The 17,839-nt window shown below is 44.9% G+C and overlaps 1 protein-coding gene across 19 annotated transcripts in view; it reads left to right on the top strand.

Annotated features, from left to right (window-relative positions):
• Positions 1–17,839, top strand: part of LOC118379047 (metallophosphoesterase 1-like) — a 32,648-nt gene that overhangs the window by 7,409 nt on the left and 7,400 nt on the right. For 17 of the 19 annotated variants that reach the window (XR_008064709.1, XR_008064698.1, XR_008064703.1 and 14 more), the window contains exons 5-7: positions 13,444–13,555; positions 13,835–13,912; positions 17,671–17,793. Coding sequence is in view for 4 of the 19 variants with exons in the window: in XM_052462903.1 (XP_052318863.1) it covers positions 13,444–13,555; positions 13,835–13,912; positions 17,671–17,793 (313 nt within the window). In the remaining 15 variants the exon portion in view is untranslated. The remainder of the gene's footprint in view (positions 1–13,443; positions 13,556–13,834; positions 13,913–17,670; positions 17,794–17,839) is intronic. The other 2 variants (XM_052462904.1, XM_052462906.1) reach the window with 2 other exon arrangements.

The raw sequence follows: 17,839 nt of genomic DNA, 5'->3' as shown, positions 1-17,839 counted from the left end.
CCCAAGGTGTGTTGTCTCTCTACTGTATAAACCCCAAGGTGTTGTCTCTCTACTGTATAAACCCCAAGGTGTTGTCTCTCTACTGTATAAACCCCAAGGTGTTGTCTCTGTCTCTCTACTGTATAAACCCCAAGGTGTTGTCTCTGTCTCTCTACTGTATAAACCCCAAGGTGCTGTCTCTCTACTGTATGAACCCCAAGGTGTTGTCTCTGTCTCTCTACTGTATGAACCCCAAGGTGTTGTCTCTCTACTGTATGAACCCCAAGGTGTTGTCTCTCTACTGTATAAACCCCAAGGTGTTGTCTCTCTACTGTATGAACCCCAAGGTGTTGTCTCTCTACTGTATAAACCCCAAGGTGTTGTCTCTCTACTGTATAAACCCCAAGGTGTTGTCTCTCTACTGTATAAACCCCAAGGTGTTGTCTCTCTACTGTATAAACCCCAAGGTGTTGTCTCTCTACTGTATGAACCCCAAGGTGTTGTCTCTCTACTGTATAAACCCTAAGGTGTTGTCTCTCTACTGTATAAACCCCAAGGTGTTGTCTCTGTCTCTCTACTGTATAAACCCCAAGGTGTTGTCTCTCTACTGTATAAACCCCAAGGTGTTGTCTCTCTACTGTATAAACCCCAAGGTGTTGTCTCTCTACTGTATAAACCCCAAGGTGTTGTCTCTCTACTGTATAAACCCCAAGGTGTTGTCTCTCTACTGTATAAACCCCAAGGTGTTGTCTCTCTACTGTATAAACCCCAAGGTGTTGTCTCTCTACTGTATAAACCCCAAGGTGTTGTCTCTGTATCTACTGTATAAACCCCAAGGTGTTGTCTCTCTACTGTATAAACCCCAAGGTGTTGTCTCTCTACTGTATAAACCCCAAGGTGTTGTCTCTCTACTGTATAAACCCCAAGGTGTTGTCTCTCTACTGTATAAACCCCAAGGTGTTGTCTCTGTCTCTCTACTGTATAAACCCCAAGGTGTTGTCTCTCTACTGTATAAACCCCAAGGTGTTGTCTCTCTACTGTATAAACCCCAAGGTGTTGTCTCTCTACTGTATAAACCCCAAGGTGTTGTCTCTCTACTGTATAAACCCCAAGGTGTTGTCTCTCTACTGTATAAACCCCAAGGTGTTGTCTCTCTACTGTATAAACCCCAAGGTGTTGTCTCTAATGTATAAACCCCAAGGTGTTGTCTCTCTACTGTATGAACCCCAAGGTGTTGTCTCTCTACTGTTTGAACCCCAAGGTGTTGTCTCTCTACTGTATAAACCCCAAGGTGTTGTCTCTCTACTGTATAAACCCCAAGGTGTTGTCTCTCTACTGTATAAACTGTATAAACCCCAAGGTGTTGTCTCTCTACTGTATAAACCCCAAGGTGTTGTGTATCTGTCTCTCTACTGTATAAACCCCAAGGTGTTGTCTCTCTACTGTATAAACCCCAAGGTGTTGTCTCTCTACTGTATAAACCCCAAGGTGTTGTCTCTCTACTGTATAAACCCCAAGGTGTTGTCTCTCTACTGTATAAACCCCAAGGTGTTGTCTCTCTACTGTATAAACCCTAAGGTGTTGTCTCTCTAATGTATAAACCCCAAGGTGTTGTCTCTCTGTATAAACCCCTGTATGAACCCCAAGGTGTTGTCTCTCTACTGTTTGAACCCCAAGGTGTTGTCTCTCTACTGTATAAACCCCAAGGTGTTGTCTCTCTAAACTGTATAAACCCCAAGGTGTTGTCTCTCTACTGTATAAACCCCAAGGTGTTGTCTCTCTACTGTATAAACCCCAAGGTGTTGTCTCTCTACTGTATAAACCCCAAGGTGTTGTCTCTCTACTGTATAAACCCCAAGGTGTTGTCTCTCTACTGTATAAACCCCAAGGTGTTGTCTCTCTACTGTATAAACCCCAAGGTGTTGTCTCTCTACTGTATAAACCCCAAGGTGTTGTCTCTGTCTCTCTACTGTATAAACCCCAAGGTGTTGTCTCTCTACTGTATAAACCCCAAGGTGTTGTCTCTCTACTGTATAAACCCCAAGGTGTTGTCTCTCTACTGTATAAACCCCAAGGTGTTGTCTCTACTGTATAAACTGTATAAACCCCAAGGTGTTGTCTCTCTACTGTATGAACCCCAAGGTGTTGTCTCTCTACTGTATAAACCCCAAGGTGTTGTCTCTCTGTATAAACAAGGTGTTGTACTGTATAAACCCCAAGGTGTTGTCTCTCTACTGTATAAACCCCAAGGTGTTGTCTCTCTACTGTCTCTGTCTCTCTACTGTATAAACCCCAAGGTGTTGTCTCTCTACTGTATAAACCCCAAGGTGTTGTCTCTCTACTGTATAAACCCCAAGGTGTTGTCTCTCTACTGTATAAACCCCAAGGTGTTGTCTCTCTACTGTATAAACCCCAAGGTGTTGTCTCTCTACTGTATAAACCCCAAGGTGTTGTCTCTCTACTGTATAAACCCCAAGGTGTTGTCTCTCTACTGTATAAACCCCAAGGTGTTGTCTCTCTACTGTATAACCCCAAGGTGTTGTCTCTACTGTATAAACCCCAAGGTGTTGTCTCTCTACTGTATAAACCCCAAGGTGTTGTCTCTCTACTGTATAAACCCCAAGGTGTTGTCTCTCTACTGTATAAACCCCAAGGTGTTGTCTCTACTGTATAAACCCCAAGGTGTTGTCTCTCTACTGTATAACCCCAAGGTGTTGTCTCTCTACTGTATAAACCCCAAGGTGTTGTCTCTCTACTGTATAAACCCCAAGGTGTTGTCTCTCTACTGTATAAACCCCAAGGTGTTGTCTCTCTACTGTATAAACCCCAAGGTGTTGTCTCTGTCCAAGGTGTTGTCTCTGTCCAGGTGTTGTCTCTACTGTATAAACCCCAAGGTGTTGTCTCTCTACTGTATAAACCCCAAGGTGTTGTCTCTCTACTGTATAAACCCCAAGGTGTTGTCTCTCTACTGTATAAACCCCAAGGTGTTGTCTCTCTACTGTATAAACCCCAAGGTGTTGTCTCTCTACTGTATAAACCCCAAGGTGTTGTCTCTACTGTATAAACCCCTCTCTACTGTATAAACCCCAAGGTGTTGTCTCTGTATCAAGGTGTTGTCTCTACTGTATAAACCCCAAGGTGTTGTTTCTCTACTGTATAAACCCCAAGGTGTTGTCTCTCTACTGTATAAACCCCAAGGTGTTGTCTCTCTACTGTATGAACCCCAAGGTGTTGTCTCTCTACTGTATAAACCCCAAGGTGTTGTCTCTCTACTGTATAAACCCCAAGGTGTTGTCTCTCTACTGTATAAACCCTAAGGTGTTGTCTCTCTACTGTATAAAAACCCCAAGGTGTTGTCTCTCTACTGTATAAACCCCAAGGTGTTGTCTTTCTACTGTATAAACCAGGTGTGTCAAGGTGGTGTTGTCTCTCTACTGTATAAACCCCAAGGTGTTGTCTCTCTACTGTATAAACCCCAAGGTGTTGTCTCTCTACTGTATAAACCCCAAGGTGTTGTCTCTGTCTCTCTACTGTATAAACCCCAAGGTGTTGTCTCTCTACTGTATAAACCCCAAGGTGTTGTCTCTCTACTGTATAAACCCCAAGGTGTTGTATGAACCCTAAGGTGTTGTCTCTCTACTGTATAAACCCCAAGGTGTTGTCTCTCTACTGTATAAACCCAAGGTGTTGTCTCTACTGTATAAACCCCAAGGTGTTGTCTCTACTGTATAAACCCCAAGGTGTTGTCTCTCTACTGTATGAACCCTAAGGTGTTGTCTCTCTACTGTATGAACCCCAAGGTGTTGTCTCTCTACTGTATGAACCCCAAGGTGTTGTCTCTCTACTGTATGAACCCCAAGGTGTTGTCTCTCTACTGTATAAACCCCAAGGTGTTGTCTCTCTACTGTATGAACCACAAGGTGTTGTCTCTCTACTGTATAAACCACAAGGTGTTGTCTTTCTACTGTATAAACCCTAAGGTGTTGTCTCTCTACTGTATAAACCCCAAGGTGTTGTCTCTCTACTGTATAAACCCCAAGGTGTTGTCTCTCTACTGTATAAACCCCAAGGTGTTGTCTCTCTACTGTATAAACCCCAAGGTGTTGTCTCTCTACTGTATAAACCCCAAGGTGTTGTCTCTCTACTGTATAAACCCCAAGGTGTTGTCTCTCTACTGTATAAACCCCAAGGTGTTGTCTCTCTACTGTATAAACCCCAAGGTGTTGTCTCTCTACTGTATAAACCCCAAGGTGTTGTCTCTCTACTGTATAAACCCCAAGGTGTTGTCTCTCTACTGTATAAACCCCAAGGTGTTGTCTCTCTACTGTATAAACCCCAAGGTGTTGTCTCTGTCTCTCTACTGTATAAACCCCAAGGTGTTGTCTCTGTCTCTCTACTGTATAAACCCCAAGGTGCTGTCTCTCTACTGTATGAACCCCAAGGTGTTGTCTCTGTCTCTCTACTGTATGAACCCCAAGGTGTTGTCTCTCTACTGTATGAACCCCAAGGTGTTGTCTCTCTACTGTATAAACCCCAAGGTGTTGTCTCTCTACTGTATGAACCCCAAGGTGTTGTCTCTCTACTGTATAAACCCCAAGGTGTTGTCTCTCTACTGTATAAACCCCAAGGTGTTGTCTCTCTACTGTATAAACCCCAAGGTGTTGTCTCTACTGTATAAACCCCAAGGTGTTGTCTCTCTACTGTATGAACCCCAAGGTGTTGTCTCTCTACTGTATAAACCCCAAGGTGTTGTCTCTCTACTGTATAAACCCCAAGGTGTTGTCTCTCTACTGTATAAACCCCAAGGTGTTGTCTCTCTACTGTATAAACCCCAAGGTGTTGTCTCTCTACTGTATAAACCCCAAGGTGTTGTCTCTCTACTGTATAAACCCCAAGGTGTTGTCTCTCTACTGTATAAACCCCAAGGTGTTGTCTCTCTACTGTATAAACCCCAAGGTGTTGTCTCTCTACTGTATAAACCCCAAGGTGTTGTCTCTACTGTATAAACCCCAAGGTGTTGTCTCTCTACTGTATAAACCCCAAGGTGTTGTCTCTCTACTGTATAAACCCCAAGGTGTTGTCTCTCTACTGTATAAACCCCAAGGTGTTGTCTCTCTACTGTATAAACCCCAAGGTGTTGTCTCTCTACTGTATAAACCCCAAGGTGTTGTCTCTGTCTCTCTACTGTATAAACCCCAAGGTGTTGTCTCTCTACTGTATAAACCCCAAGGTGTTGTCTCTCTACTGTATAAACCCCAAGGTGTTGTCTCTCTACTGTATAAACCCCAAGGTGTTGTCTCTCTACTGTATAAACCCCAAGGTGTTGTCTCTCTACTGTATAAACCCCAAGGTGTTGTCTCTCTACTGTATAAACCCCAAGGTGTTGTCTCTCTAATGTATAAACCCCAAGGTGTTGTCTCTCTACTGTATGAACCCCAAGGTGTTGTCTCTCTACTGTTTGAACCCCAAGGTGTTGTCTCTCTACTGTATAAACCCCAAGGTGTTGTCTCTCTACTGTATAAACCCCAAGGTGTTGTCTCTCTACTGTATAAACCCCAAGGTGTTGTCTCTCTACTGTATAAACCCCAAGGTGTTGTCTCTGTCTCTCTACTGTATAAACCCCAAGGTGTTGTCTCTCTACTGTATAAACCCCAAGGTGTTGTCTCTCTACTGTATAAACCCCAAGGTGTTGTCTCTCTACTGTATAAACCCCAAGGTGTTGTCTCTCTACTGTATAAACCCCAAGGTGTTGTCTCTCTACTGTATAAACCCTAAGGTGTTGTCTCTCTACTGTATAAACCCCAAGGTGTTGTCTCTCTACTGTATGAACCCCAAGGTGTTGTCTCTCTACTGTATAAACCCCAAGGTGTTGTCTCTCTACTGTATAAACCCCAAGGTGTTGTCTCTCTACTGTATAAACCCCAAGGTGTTGTCTCTCTACTGTATAAACCCCAAGGTGTTGTCTACTGTATAAACCCCAAGGTGTTGTCTGTCTCTACTGTATAAACCCCAAGGTGTTGTCTCTCTACTGTATAAACCCCAAGGTGTTGTCTCTCTACTGTATAAACCCCAAGGTGTTGTCTCTCTACTGTATAAACCCCAAGGTGTTGTCTCTCTACTGTATAAACCCCAAGGTGTTGTCTCTCTACTGTATAAACCCCAAGGTGTTGTCTCTGTCTCTACTGTATAAACCCCAAGGTGTTGTCTCTACTGTATAAACCCCAAGGTGTTGTCTCTCTACTGTATAAACCCCAAGGTGTTGTCTCTCTACTGTATAAACCCCAAGGTGTTGTCTCTCTACTGTATAAACCCCAAGGTGTTGTCTCTCTACTGTATGAACCCCAAGGTGTTGTCTCTCTACTGTATAAACCCCAAGGTGTTGTCTCTGTCTCTCTACTGTATAAACCCCAAGGTGTTGTCTCTCTACTGTATAAACCCCAAGGTGTTGTCTCTCTACTGTATAAACCCCAAGGTGTTGTCTCTCTACTGTATAAACCCCAAGGTGTTGTCTCTCTACTGTATAAACCCCAAGGTGTTGTCTCTCTACTGTATAAACCCCAAGGTGTTGTCTCTCTACTGTATAAACCCCAAGGTGTTGTCTCTCTACTGTATAAACCCTAAGGTGTTGTCTCTCTACTGTATAAACCCTAAGGTGTTGTCTCTCTACTGTATAAACCCGAAGGTGTTGTCTCTGTCTCTCTACTGTATAAACCCCAAGGTGTTGTCTCTCTACTGTATAAACCCCAAGGTGTTGTCTCTCTACTGTATAAACCCCAAGGTGTTGTCTCTCTACTGTATAAACCCCAAGGTGTTGTCTCTCTACTGTATAAACCCCAAGGTGTTGTCTCTCTACTGTATAAACCCCAAGGTGTTGTCTCTCTACTGTATAAACCCCAAGGTGTTGTCTCTCTACTGTATAAACCCCAAGGTGTTGTCTCTCTACTGTATAAACCCCAAGGTGTTGTCTCTCTACTGTATAAACCCCAAGGTGTTGTCTCTCTACTGTATAAACCCTAAGGTGTTGTCTCTCTACTGTATAAACCCGAAGGTGTTGTCTCTGTCTCTCTACTGTATAAACCCCAAGGTGTTGTCTCTCTACTGTATAAACCCCAAGGTGTTGTCTCTCTACTGTATAAACCCCAAGGTGTTGTCTCTCTACTGTATGAACCCCAAGGTGTTGTCTCTGTATAAACCCCAAGGTGTTGTCTCTCTACTATAAAACCCCAAGGTGTTGTCTCTCTACTGTATAAACCCCAAGGTGTTGTCTGTATCAAGGTGTTGTCTCTCTACTGTATAAACCCCAAGGTGTTGTCTGTATCCAAGGTGTTGTCTCTCTACTGTATAAACCCCAAGGTGTTGTCTCTCTACTGTATAAACCCCAAGGTGTTGTCTCTCTACTGTATAAACCCCAAGGTGTTGTTTCTGTCTCTCTACTGTATAAACCCCAAGGTGTTGTCTCTCTACTGTATAAACCCCAAGGTGTTGTCTCTCTACTGTATAAACCCCAAGGTGTTGTCTCTCTACTGTATAAACCCCAAGGTGTTGTGTCTCTACTTTATAAACCCCAAGGTGTTGTCTCTCTACTGTATAAACCCCAAGGTGTTGTCTCTCTACTGTATAAACCCCAAGGTGTTGTGTCTCTACTGTATAAACCCCAAGGTGTTGTGTCTCTACTGTATAAACCCCAAGGTGTTGTCTCTCTACTGTATAAACCCCAAGGTGTTGTCTCTCTACTGTATAAACCCTAAGGTGTTGTCTCTCTACTGTATAAACCCCAAGGTGTTGTCTCTCTACTGTATAAACCCCAAGGTGTTGTCTCTCTACTGTATAAACCCCAAGGTGTTGTCTCTCTACTGTATAAACCCCAAGGTGTTGTCTCTCTACTGTATAAACCCCAAGGTGTTGTCTCTCTACTGTATAAACCCCAAGGTGTTGTCTCTCTACTGTATAAACCCCAAGGTGTTGTCTCTCTACTGTATAAACCCCAAGGTGTTGTCAAGGTCTGTCTCTCTACTGTATAAACCCCAAGGTGTTGTCTCTCTACTGTATAAACCCCAAGGTGTTGTCTCTCTACTGTATAAACCCCAAGGTGTTGTCTCTCTACTGTATAAACCCCAAGGTGTTGTCTCTCTACTGTATAAACCCCAAGGTGTTGTCTCTCTACTGTATAAACCCCAAGGTGTTGTCTCTCTACTGTATAAACCCCAAGGTGTTGTCTCTCTACTGTATAAACCCTAAGGTGTTGTCTCTCTACTGTATAAACCCTGTATAAACCCCAAGGTGTTGTCTCTGTCTCTCTACTGTATAAACCCCAAGGTGTTGTCTCTCTACTGTATAAACCCCAAGGTGTTGTCTCTCTACTGTATGAACCCCAAGGTGTTGTCTCTCTACTGTATAAACCCCAAGGTGTTGTCTCTGTCTCTCTACTGTATAAACCCCAAGGTGTTGTCTCTCTACTGTATAAACCCGAAGGTGTTGTCTCTGTCTCTCTACTGTATAAACCCCAAGGTGTTGTCTCTCTACTGTATAAACCCCAAGGTGTTGTCTCTCTACTGTATGAACCCCAAGGTGTTGTCTCTCTACTGTATAAACCCCAAGGTGTTGTCTCTCTACTGTATAAACCCCAAGGTGTTGTCTCTCTACTGTATAAACCCCAAGGTGTTGTCTCTCTACTGTATAAACCCCAAGGTGTTGTCTCTCTACTGTATAAACCCTAAGGTGTTGTCTCTCTACTGTATAAACCCGAAGGTGTTGTCTCTGTCTCTCTACTGTATAAACCCCAAGGTGTTGTCTCTCTACTGTATAAACCCCAAGGTGTTGTCTCTCTACTGTATGAACCCCAAGGTGTTGTCTCTCTACTGTATAAACCCCAAGGTGTTGTCTCTGTCTCTCTACTGTATAAACCCCAAGGTGTTGTCTCTCTACTGTATAAACCCCAAGGTGTTGTCTCTGTCTCTCTACTGTATGAACCCCAAGGTGTTGTCTCTGTCTCTCTACTGTATGAACCCCAAGGTGTTGTCTCTCTACTGTATGAACCCCAAGGTGTTGTCTCTCTACTGTATGAACCCCAAGGTGTTGTCTCTCTACTGTTTGAACCCTAAGGTGTTGTCTCTGTCTCTACTGTATGAACCCCAAGGTGTTGTCTCTCTACTGTATGAACCCCAAGGTGTTGTCTCTCTACTGTATGAACCCTAAGGTGTTGTCTCTCTACGGTATGAACCCTAAGGTGTTGTCTCTCTGCTGTATAAACCCCAAGGTGTTGTCTCTCTACTGTCTGAACCCCAAGGTGTTGTCTCTCTACTGTGTGAACCCCAAGGTGTTGTCTCTCTACTGTTTGAACCCCAAGGTGTTGTCTCTCTACTGTATAAACCCCAAGGTGTTGTCTCTGTCTCTCTACTGTATGAACCCCAAGGTGTTGTCTCTGTCTCTCTACTGTATGAACCCCAAGGTGTTGTCTCTCTACTGTATAAACCCTAAGGTGTTGTCTCTGTCTCTCTACTGTATAAACCCCAAGGTGTTGTCTCTCTACTGTATAAACCCCAAGGTGTTGTCTCTCTACTGTATAAACCCCAAGGTGTTGTCTCTGTCTCTCTACTGTATGAACCCCAAGGTGTTGTCTCTCTACTGTATGAACCCTAAGGTGTTGTCTCTCTACTGTATGAACCCCAAGGTGTTGTCTCTCTACTGTATGAACCCCAAGGTGTTGTCTCTGTCTCTCTACTGTATAAACCCCAAGGTGTTGTCTCTGTCTCTCTACTGTATAAACCCCAAGGTGTTGTCTCTGTCTCTCTACTGTATGAACCCCAAGGTGTTGTCTCTGTCTCTCTACTGTATGAACCCCAAGGTGTTGTCTCTCTACTGTATAAACCCTAAGGTGTTGTCTCTCTACTGTATAAACCCTAAGGTGTTGTCTCTCTACTGTATAAACCCTAAGGTGTTGTCTCTCTACTGTATAAACCCTAAGGTGTTGTCTCTGTCTCTCTACTGTATAAACCCCAAGGTGTTGTCTCTCTACTGTATAAACCCCAAGGTGTTGTCTCTCTACTGTATAAACCCTAAGGTGTTGTCTCTGTCTCTCTACTGTATAAACCCCAAGGTGTTGTCTCTCTACTGTATAAACCCCAAGGTGTTGTCTCTCTACTGTATAAACCCCAAGGTGTTGTCTCTCTACTGTATGAACCCCAAGGTGTTGTCTCTCTACTGTATAAACCCCAAGGTGTTTTACTCTGTCTCTCTACTGTATAAACCCCAAGGTGTTGTCTCTCTACTGTATAAACCCCAAGGTGTTGTCTCTCTACTGTATAAACCCCAAGGTGTTGTCTCTGTCTCTCTACTGTATGAACCCCAAGGTGTTGTCTCTGTCTCTCTACTGTATGAACCCCAAGGTGTTGTCTCTCTACTGTATGAACCCCAAGGTGTTGTCTCTCTACTGTATGAACCCCAAGGTGTTGTCTCTCTACTGTTTGAACCCTAAGGTGTTGTCTCTGTCTCTACTGTATGAACCCCAAGGTGTTGTCTCTCTACTGTATGAACCCCAAGGTGTTGTCTCTCTACTGTATGAACCCCAAGGTGTTGTCTCTCTACTGTATGAACCCCAAGGTGTTGTCTCTCTACTGTATGAACCCTAAGGTGTTGTCTCTCTACTGTATGAACCCCAAGGTGTTGTCTCTCTACTGTATGAACCCCAAGGTGTTGTCTCTCTACTGTTTGAACCCCAAGGTGTTGTCTCTCTACTGTATGAACCCCAAGGTGTTGTCTCTCTACTGTATAAACCCCAAGGTGTTGTCTCTGTCTCTCTACTGTATGAACCCCAAGGTGTTGTCTCTCTACTGTATGAACCCTAAGGTGTTGTCTCTCTACTGTATGAACCCCAAGGTGTTGTCTCTCTACTGTATGAACCCCAAGGTGTTGTCTCTGTCTCTCTACTGTATAAACCCCAAGGTGTTGTCTCTGTCTCTCTACTGTATAAACCCCAAGGTGTTGTCTCTGTCTCTCTACTGTATGAACCCCAAGGTGTTGTCTCTGTCTCTCTACTGTATGAACCCCAAGGTGTTGTCTCTCTACTGTATAAACCCTAAGGTGTTGTCTCTGTCTCTCTACTGTATAAACCCCAAGGTGTTGTCTCTCTACTGTATAAACCCCAAGGTGTTGTCTCTCTACTGTATAAACCCCAAGGTGTTGTCTCTCTACTGTATAAACCCCAAGGTGTTGTCTCTGTCTCTCTACTGTATAAACCCCAAGGTGTTGTCTCTCTACTGTATAAACCCCAAGGTGTTGTCTCTCTACTGTATAAACCCCAAGGTGTTGTCTCTCTACTGTATGAACCCCAAGGTGTTGTCTCTCTACTGTATAAATCCCAAGGTGTTGTCTCTCTACTGTATAAACCCCAAGGTGTTGTCTCTCTACTGTATAAACCCTAAGGTGTTGTCTCTCTACTGTATAAACCCCAAGGTGTTGTCTCTCTACTGTATGAACCCCAAGGTGTTGTCTCTCTACTGTATGAACCCCAAGGTGTTGTCTCTCTACTGTATGAACCCCAAGGTTTTGTCTCTCTACTGTATAAACCCCAAGGTGTTGTCTCTCTACTGTATAAACCCCAAGGTGTTGTCTCTCTACTGTATAAACCCCAAGGTGTTGTCTCTCTACTGTATGAACCCCAAGGTGTTGTCTCTGTCTCTCTACTGTATGAACCCTAAGGTGTTGTCTCTGTCTCTCTACTGTATGAACCCTAAGGTGTTGTCTCTCTACTGTATAAACCCCAAGGTGTTGTCTCTCTACTGTATAAACCCCAAGGTGTTGTCTCTACTGTATAAACCCCAAGGTGTTGTCTCTCTACTGTTTAAACCCCAAGGTGTTGTCTCTGTCTCTCTACTGTATAAACCCTAAGGTGTTGTCTCTCTACTGTATAAACCCCAAGGTGTTGTCTCTCTACTGTATAAACCCCAAGGTGTTGTCTCTCTACTGTATAAACCCCAAGGTGTTGTCTCTCTACTGTATAAACCCCAAGGTGTTGTCTCTCTACTGTATAAACCCCAAGGTGTTGTGTCTCTACTGTATAAACCCCAAGGTGTTGTGTCTCTACTGTATAAACCCCAAGGTGTTGTCTCTACTGTATAAACCCCAAGGTGTTGTCTCTCTACTGTATGAACCCCAAGGTGTTGTCTCTCTACTGTATGAACCCCAAGGTGTTGTCTCTGTCTCTCTACTGTATGAACCCTAAGGTGTTGTCTCTCTACTGTATAAACCCCAAGGTGTTGTCTCTCTACTGTATAAACCCCAAGGTGTTGTCTCTCTACTGTATAAACCCCAAGGTGTTGTCTCTCTACTGTATAAACCCCAAGGTGTTGTCTCTCTACTGTTTAAACCTCAAGGTGTTGTCTCTCTACTGTATGAACCCCAAGGTGTTGTCTCTCTACTGTATGAACCCCAAGGTGTTGTCTCTCTACTGTATGAACCCCAAGGTGTTGTCTCTCTACTGTATAAACCCCAAGGTGTTGTCTCTCTACTGTATAAACCCCAAGGTGTTGTCTCTCTACTGTATAAACCCCAAGGTGTTGTCTCTCTACTGTATAAACCCCAAGGTGTTGTCTCTCTACTGTATAAACCCCAAGGTGTTGTCTCTCTACTGTATAAACCCCAAGGTGTTGTCTCTACTGTATAAACCCCAAGGTGTTGTCTCTCTACTGTTTAAACCCCAAGGTGTTGTCTCTCTACTGTATGAACCCCAAGGTGTTGTCTCTCTACTGTATGAACCCCAAGGTGTTGTCTCTGTCTCTCTACTGTATAAACCCTAAGGTGTTGTCTCTCTACTGTATAAACCCCAAGGTGTTGTCTCTCTACTGTATAAACCCCAAGGTGTTGTCTCTCTACTGTATAAACCCCAAGGTGTTGTCTCTCTACTGTATAAACCCCAAGGTGTTGTCTCTACTGTATAAACCCCAAGGTGTTGTCTCTCTACTGTATAAACCCCAAGGTGTTGTCTCTCTACTGTATAAACCCCAAGGTGTTGTCTCTACTGTATAAACCCCAAGGTGTTGTCTCTCTACTGTTTAAACCCCAAGGTGTTGTCTCTCTACTGTATGAACCCCAAGGTGTTGTCTCTGTCTCTCTACTGTATGAACCCTAAGGTGTTGTCTCTCTACTGTATAAACCCCAAGGTGTTGTCTCTCTACTGTATAAAGCCCAAGGTGTTGTCTCTCTACTGTATAAACCCCAAGGTGTTGTCTCTCTACTGTTTAAACCCCAAGGTGTTGTCTCTCTACTGTATGAACCCCAAGGTGTTGTCTCTGTCTCTCTACTGTATAAACCCCAAGGTGTTGTCTCTCTACTGTATAAACCCTAAGGTGTTGTCTCTGTCTCTCTACTGTATAAACCCTAAGGTGTTGTCTCTCTACTGTATAAACCCTAAGGTGTTGTCTCTCTACTGTATAAACCCTAAGGTGTTGTTTCTGTGTGTCTCTCTAGCTTCCTATTGGTTAACAGCGTGGCGTTGCATGGTGACGGCTGTCCTATCTGCCAATCAGTGGAGAAACAGCTGTACACACTGTCCAGGAACCTCAACTGTTCATTACTACAGGTAGACATGTCCTCTACCTCACAGACAGCTGTACACACTGTCCAGGAACCTCAACTGTTCATTACTACAGGTAGACATGTCCTCTACCTCACAGACAGCTGTACACACTGTCCAGGAACCTCAACTGTTCATTACTACAGGTAGACATGTCCCCTACCTCACAGACAGCTGTACACACTGTCCAGGAACCTCAACTGTTCATTACTACAGGTAGACATGTCCTCTACCACACATTATGGAGCCCTCATGACATGTCTGTTGTGTTTTGCTATCTGACAGAATTCCCAGTCCAGCATTATTAAAGAATTCTGTCGAGACGCATGGACCTATCCTCCTACACCACCCATTATCCTGCAGGTAGATATATGCTTTTTATAATAACGCGGTAATAGCCCCTGTTGCGCGGTAATAGCCCCTGTTGTGCGGTAATAACCCCTGTTGCGCGGTAATAACCCCTGTTGCGCGGTAATAACCCCTAGTGCGCGGTGATAACCCCTAGTGCGCGGTGATAACCCCTATTGCGCGGTAATAGCCCCTGTTGCGCGGTAATAGCCCCTGTTGCGCGGTAATAACCCCTGTTGCGCGGTAATAACCCCTGTTGCGCGGTAATAACCCCTGTTGCACGGTAATAACCCCTGTTGCGCGGTAATAACCCCTAGTGCGCGGTAATAACCCCTAGTGCGCGGTAATAACCCCTGTTGCGCGGTAATAGCCCCTGTTGCGCGGTAATAGCCCCTGTTGCGCGGTAATAGCCCCTGTTGCGCGGTAATAACCCCTGTTGCGCGGTAATAACCCCTGTTGCGCGGTAATAGCCCCTGTTGCGTGGTAATAGCCCCTGTTGCGCGGTAATAACCCCTATTGCGCGGTAATAACCCCTATTGCGCGGTAATAACCCCTAGTGCGCGGTAATAACCCCTAGTGCGCGGTAATAACCCCTAGTGCGCGGTAATAACCCCTATTGCGCGGTAATAACCCCTATTGCGCGGTAATAACCCCTATTGCGCGGTAATAACCCCTATTGCGCGGTAATAACCCCTATTGCGCGGTAATAACCCCTATTGCGCGGTAATAACCCCTATTACGCGGTAATAACCCCTATTACGCGGTAATAACCCCTATTACGAGGTAATAACCCCTATTGCGCAGTAATAACCCCTATTACGAGGTAATAACCCCTATTGCGCAGTAATAACCCCTATTACGAGGTAATAACCCCTATTGCGCAGTAATAACCCCTATTACGAGGTAATAACCCCTATTGCACAGTAATAACCCCTATTACGAGGTAATAACCCCTATTGCGCAGTAATAACCCCTATTACGAGGTAATAACCCCTATTACGCGGTAATAACCCCTATTACGCGGTAATAGCCCCTATTGCGCAGTAATAACCCCTATTGCGTGGTAATAACCCCTATTACGCGGTAATAGCCCCTATTGCGCAGTAATAACCCCTATTACGCGGTAATAGCCCCTATTGCGCAGTAATAACCCCTATTACGCAGTAATAACCCCTATTACGCGGTAATAGCCCCTATTGCGCAGTAATAACCCCTATTACGCGGTAATAACCCCTATTACGCGGTAATAGCCCCTATTGCGCAGTAATAACCCCTATTACGCGGTAATAGCCCCTATTGCGCAGTAATAACCCCTATTGCGTGGTAATAACCCCTATTACACGGTAATAGCCCCTATTGCGCAGTAATAACCCCTATTGCGCAGTAATAACCCCTATTACGAGGTAATAACCCCTATTGCGCAGTAATAACCCCTATTACGAGGTAATAACCCCTATTGCGCAGTAATAACCCCTATTGCGCAGTAATAACCCCTATTGCGCGGTAATAACCCCTATCGCGCGGTAATAACCCCTATTGCGCAGTAATAACCCCTATTGCGCAGTAATAACCCCTATTGCGCAGTAATAACCCCTATTACGAGGTAATAACCCCTATTGCGCGGTAATAACCCCTATTGCGCGGTAATAACCCCTATTGCGCGGTAATAACCCCTATTACGAGGTAATAACCCCTATTGCGCAGTAATAACCCCTATTACGAGGTAATAACCCCTATTACGAGGTAATAACCCCTATTGCGCAGTAATAACCCCTATTGCGCGGTAATAACCCCTATTGCGCGGTAATAACCCCTATTACGAGGTAATAACCCCTATTGCGCGGTAATAACCCCTATTGCGAGGTAATAACCCCTATTGCGAGGTAATAACCCCTATTGCGCGGTAATAACCCCTATTGCGCGGTAATAACCCCTATTGCGCGGTAATAACCCCTATTACGAGGTAATAACCCCTATTGCGCAGTAATAACCCCTATTACGAGGTAATAACCCCTATTGCGCAGTAATAACCCCTATTACGAGGTAATAACCCCTATTACGCGGTAATAACCCCTATTACGAGGTAATAACCCCTATTGCGCGGTAATAACCCCTATTGCGAGGTAATAACCCCTATTGCGCGGTAATAACCCCTATTACGAGGTAATAACCCCTATTGCGCGGTAATAACCCCTATTGCGAGGTAATAACCCCTAGTGCGCGGTAATAACCCCTATTGCGCGGTAATAACCCCTATTACGCGGTAATAGCCCCTATTGCGCGGTAATAACCCCTATTGCGCGGTAATAACCCCTATTGCGCGGTAATAACCCCTATTGCGCGGTAATAACCCCTATTGCGCGGTAATAACCCCTATTGCGCGGTAATAACCCCTATCGCGCGGTAATAACCCCTATCGCGCGGTAATAACCCCTATCGCGCGGTAATAACCCCTATCGCGCGGTAATAACCCCTATCGCGCGGTAATAACCCCTATCGCGCGGTAATAACCCCTATCGCGCGGTAATAACCCCTATCGCGCGGTAATAACCCCTATCGCGCGGTAATAACCCCTATCGCGCGGTAATAACCCCTATCGCGCGGTAATAACCCCTATCGCGCGGTAATAACCCCTATCGCGCGGTAATAACCCCTATCGCGCGGTAATAACCCCTATCGCGCGGTAATAACCCCTATCGCGCAGTAATAACCCCTATCGCGCAGTAATAACCCCTATCGCGCAGTAATAACCCCTATCGCGCAGTAATAACCCCTATCGCGCAGTAATAACCCCTATCGCGCAGTAATAACCCCTATCGCGCAGTAATAACCCCTATTGCGAGGTAATAACCCCTATTGCGCGGTAATAACCCCTATTACGAGGTAATAACCCCTATTACGAGGTAATAACCCCTATTACGAGGTAATAACCCCTATTACGAGGTAATAACCCCTATTACGAGGTAATAACCCCTATTGCGAGGTAATAACCCCTATTGCGAGGTAATAACCCCTATCGCGGTAATAACCCCTATCGCGCGGTAATAACCCCTATCGCGCGGTAATAACCCCTATCGCGCGGTAATAACCCCTATCGCGCGGTAATAACCCCTATCGCGCGGTAATAACCCCTATCGCGCGGTAATAACCCCTATCGCGCAGTAATAACCCCTATCGCGCAGTAATAACCCCTATCGCGCAGTAATAACCCCTATTGCGCAGTAATAACCCCTATTGCGCAGTAATAACCCCTATTACGAGGTAATAACCCCTATTGCGCGGTAATAACCCCTATTACGAGGTAATAACCCCTATTACGAGGTAATAACCCCTATTACGAGGTAATAACCCCTATTACGAGGTAATAACCCCTATTACGAGGTAATAACCCCTATTACGAGGTAATAACCCCTATTGCGCGGTAATAACCCCTATTGCGCGGTAATAACCCCTGTTGCGCAGTAATAACCCCTGTTGCGCAGTAATAACCCCTATTACGAGGTAATAACCCCTATTGCGCAGTAATAACCCCTATTGGTAGTGAAAGGTAGAAGGTTTTAATACAAATGATTTCTGTGTTGTTGTTCGAAATGAGTTGAGTTTCTGAAGTTCTTTTCGCATTTCTAGTTTGTTCCTCTATCCAAGTGACTTGATTGGAAAACGAGGACCACTCACAATAATCGTCTGTCTGTCTGTCTGTCTGCCTGCCTGTCTGCCTGCCTGTCTGCCTGCCTGTCTGCCTGCCTGTCTGCCTGCCTGCCTGCCTGCCTCAGCATTACCCTCTGTACCGGGTGAGTGATGCGGGCTGTACGGGTCGGGATGCTGCTCCTCCTGAAGAGCGCCACCTGCTGTTCAGAGAGAAGTACGACGTGCTGTCTCAGGAGGCCTCTCACAGGGTACGTGGACCACTGATAGACTGGTCCCACATCAGTTTGTGCTCTT

This window comes from Oncorhynchus keta, chromosome 15, assembly GCF_023373465.1.
Source record: "Oncorhynchus keta strain PuntledgeMale-10-30-2019 chromosome 15, Oket_V2, whole genome shotgun sequence".
NCBI classification, from domain to species: Eukaryota; Metazoa; Chordata; class Actinopteri; order Salmoniformes; family Salmonidae; genus Oncorhynchus; species Oncorhynchus keta.
The sequence above is the reverse complement of the archived record's forward strand: the minus strand, read 5'-3'. Positions and strand labels throughout refer to the sequence as shown.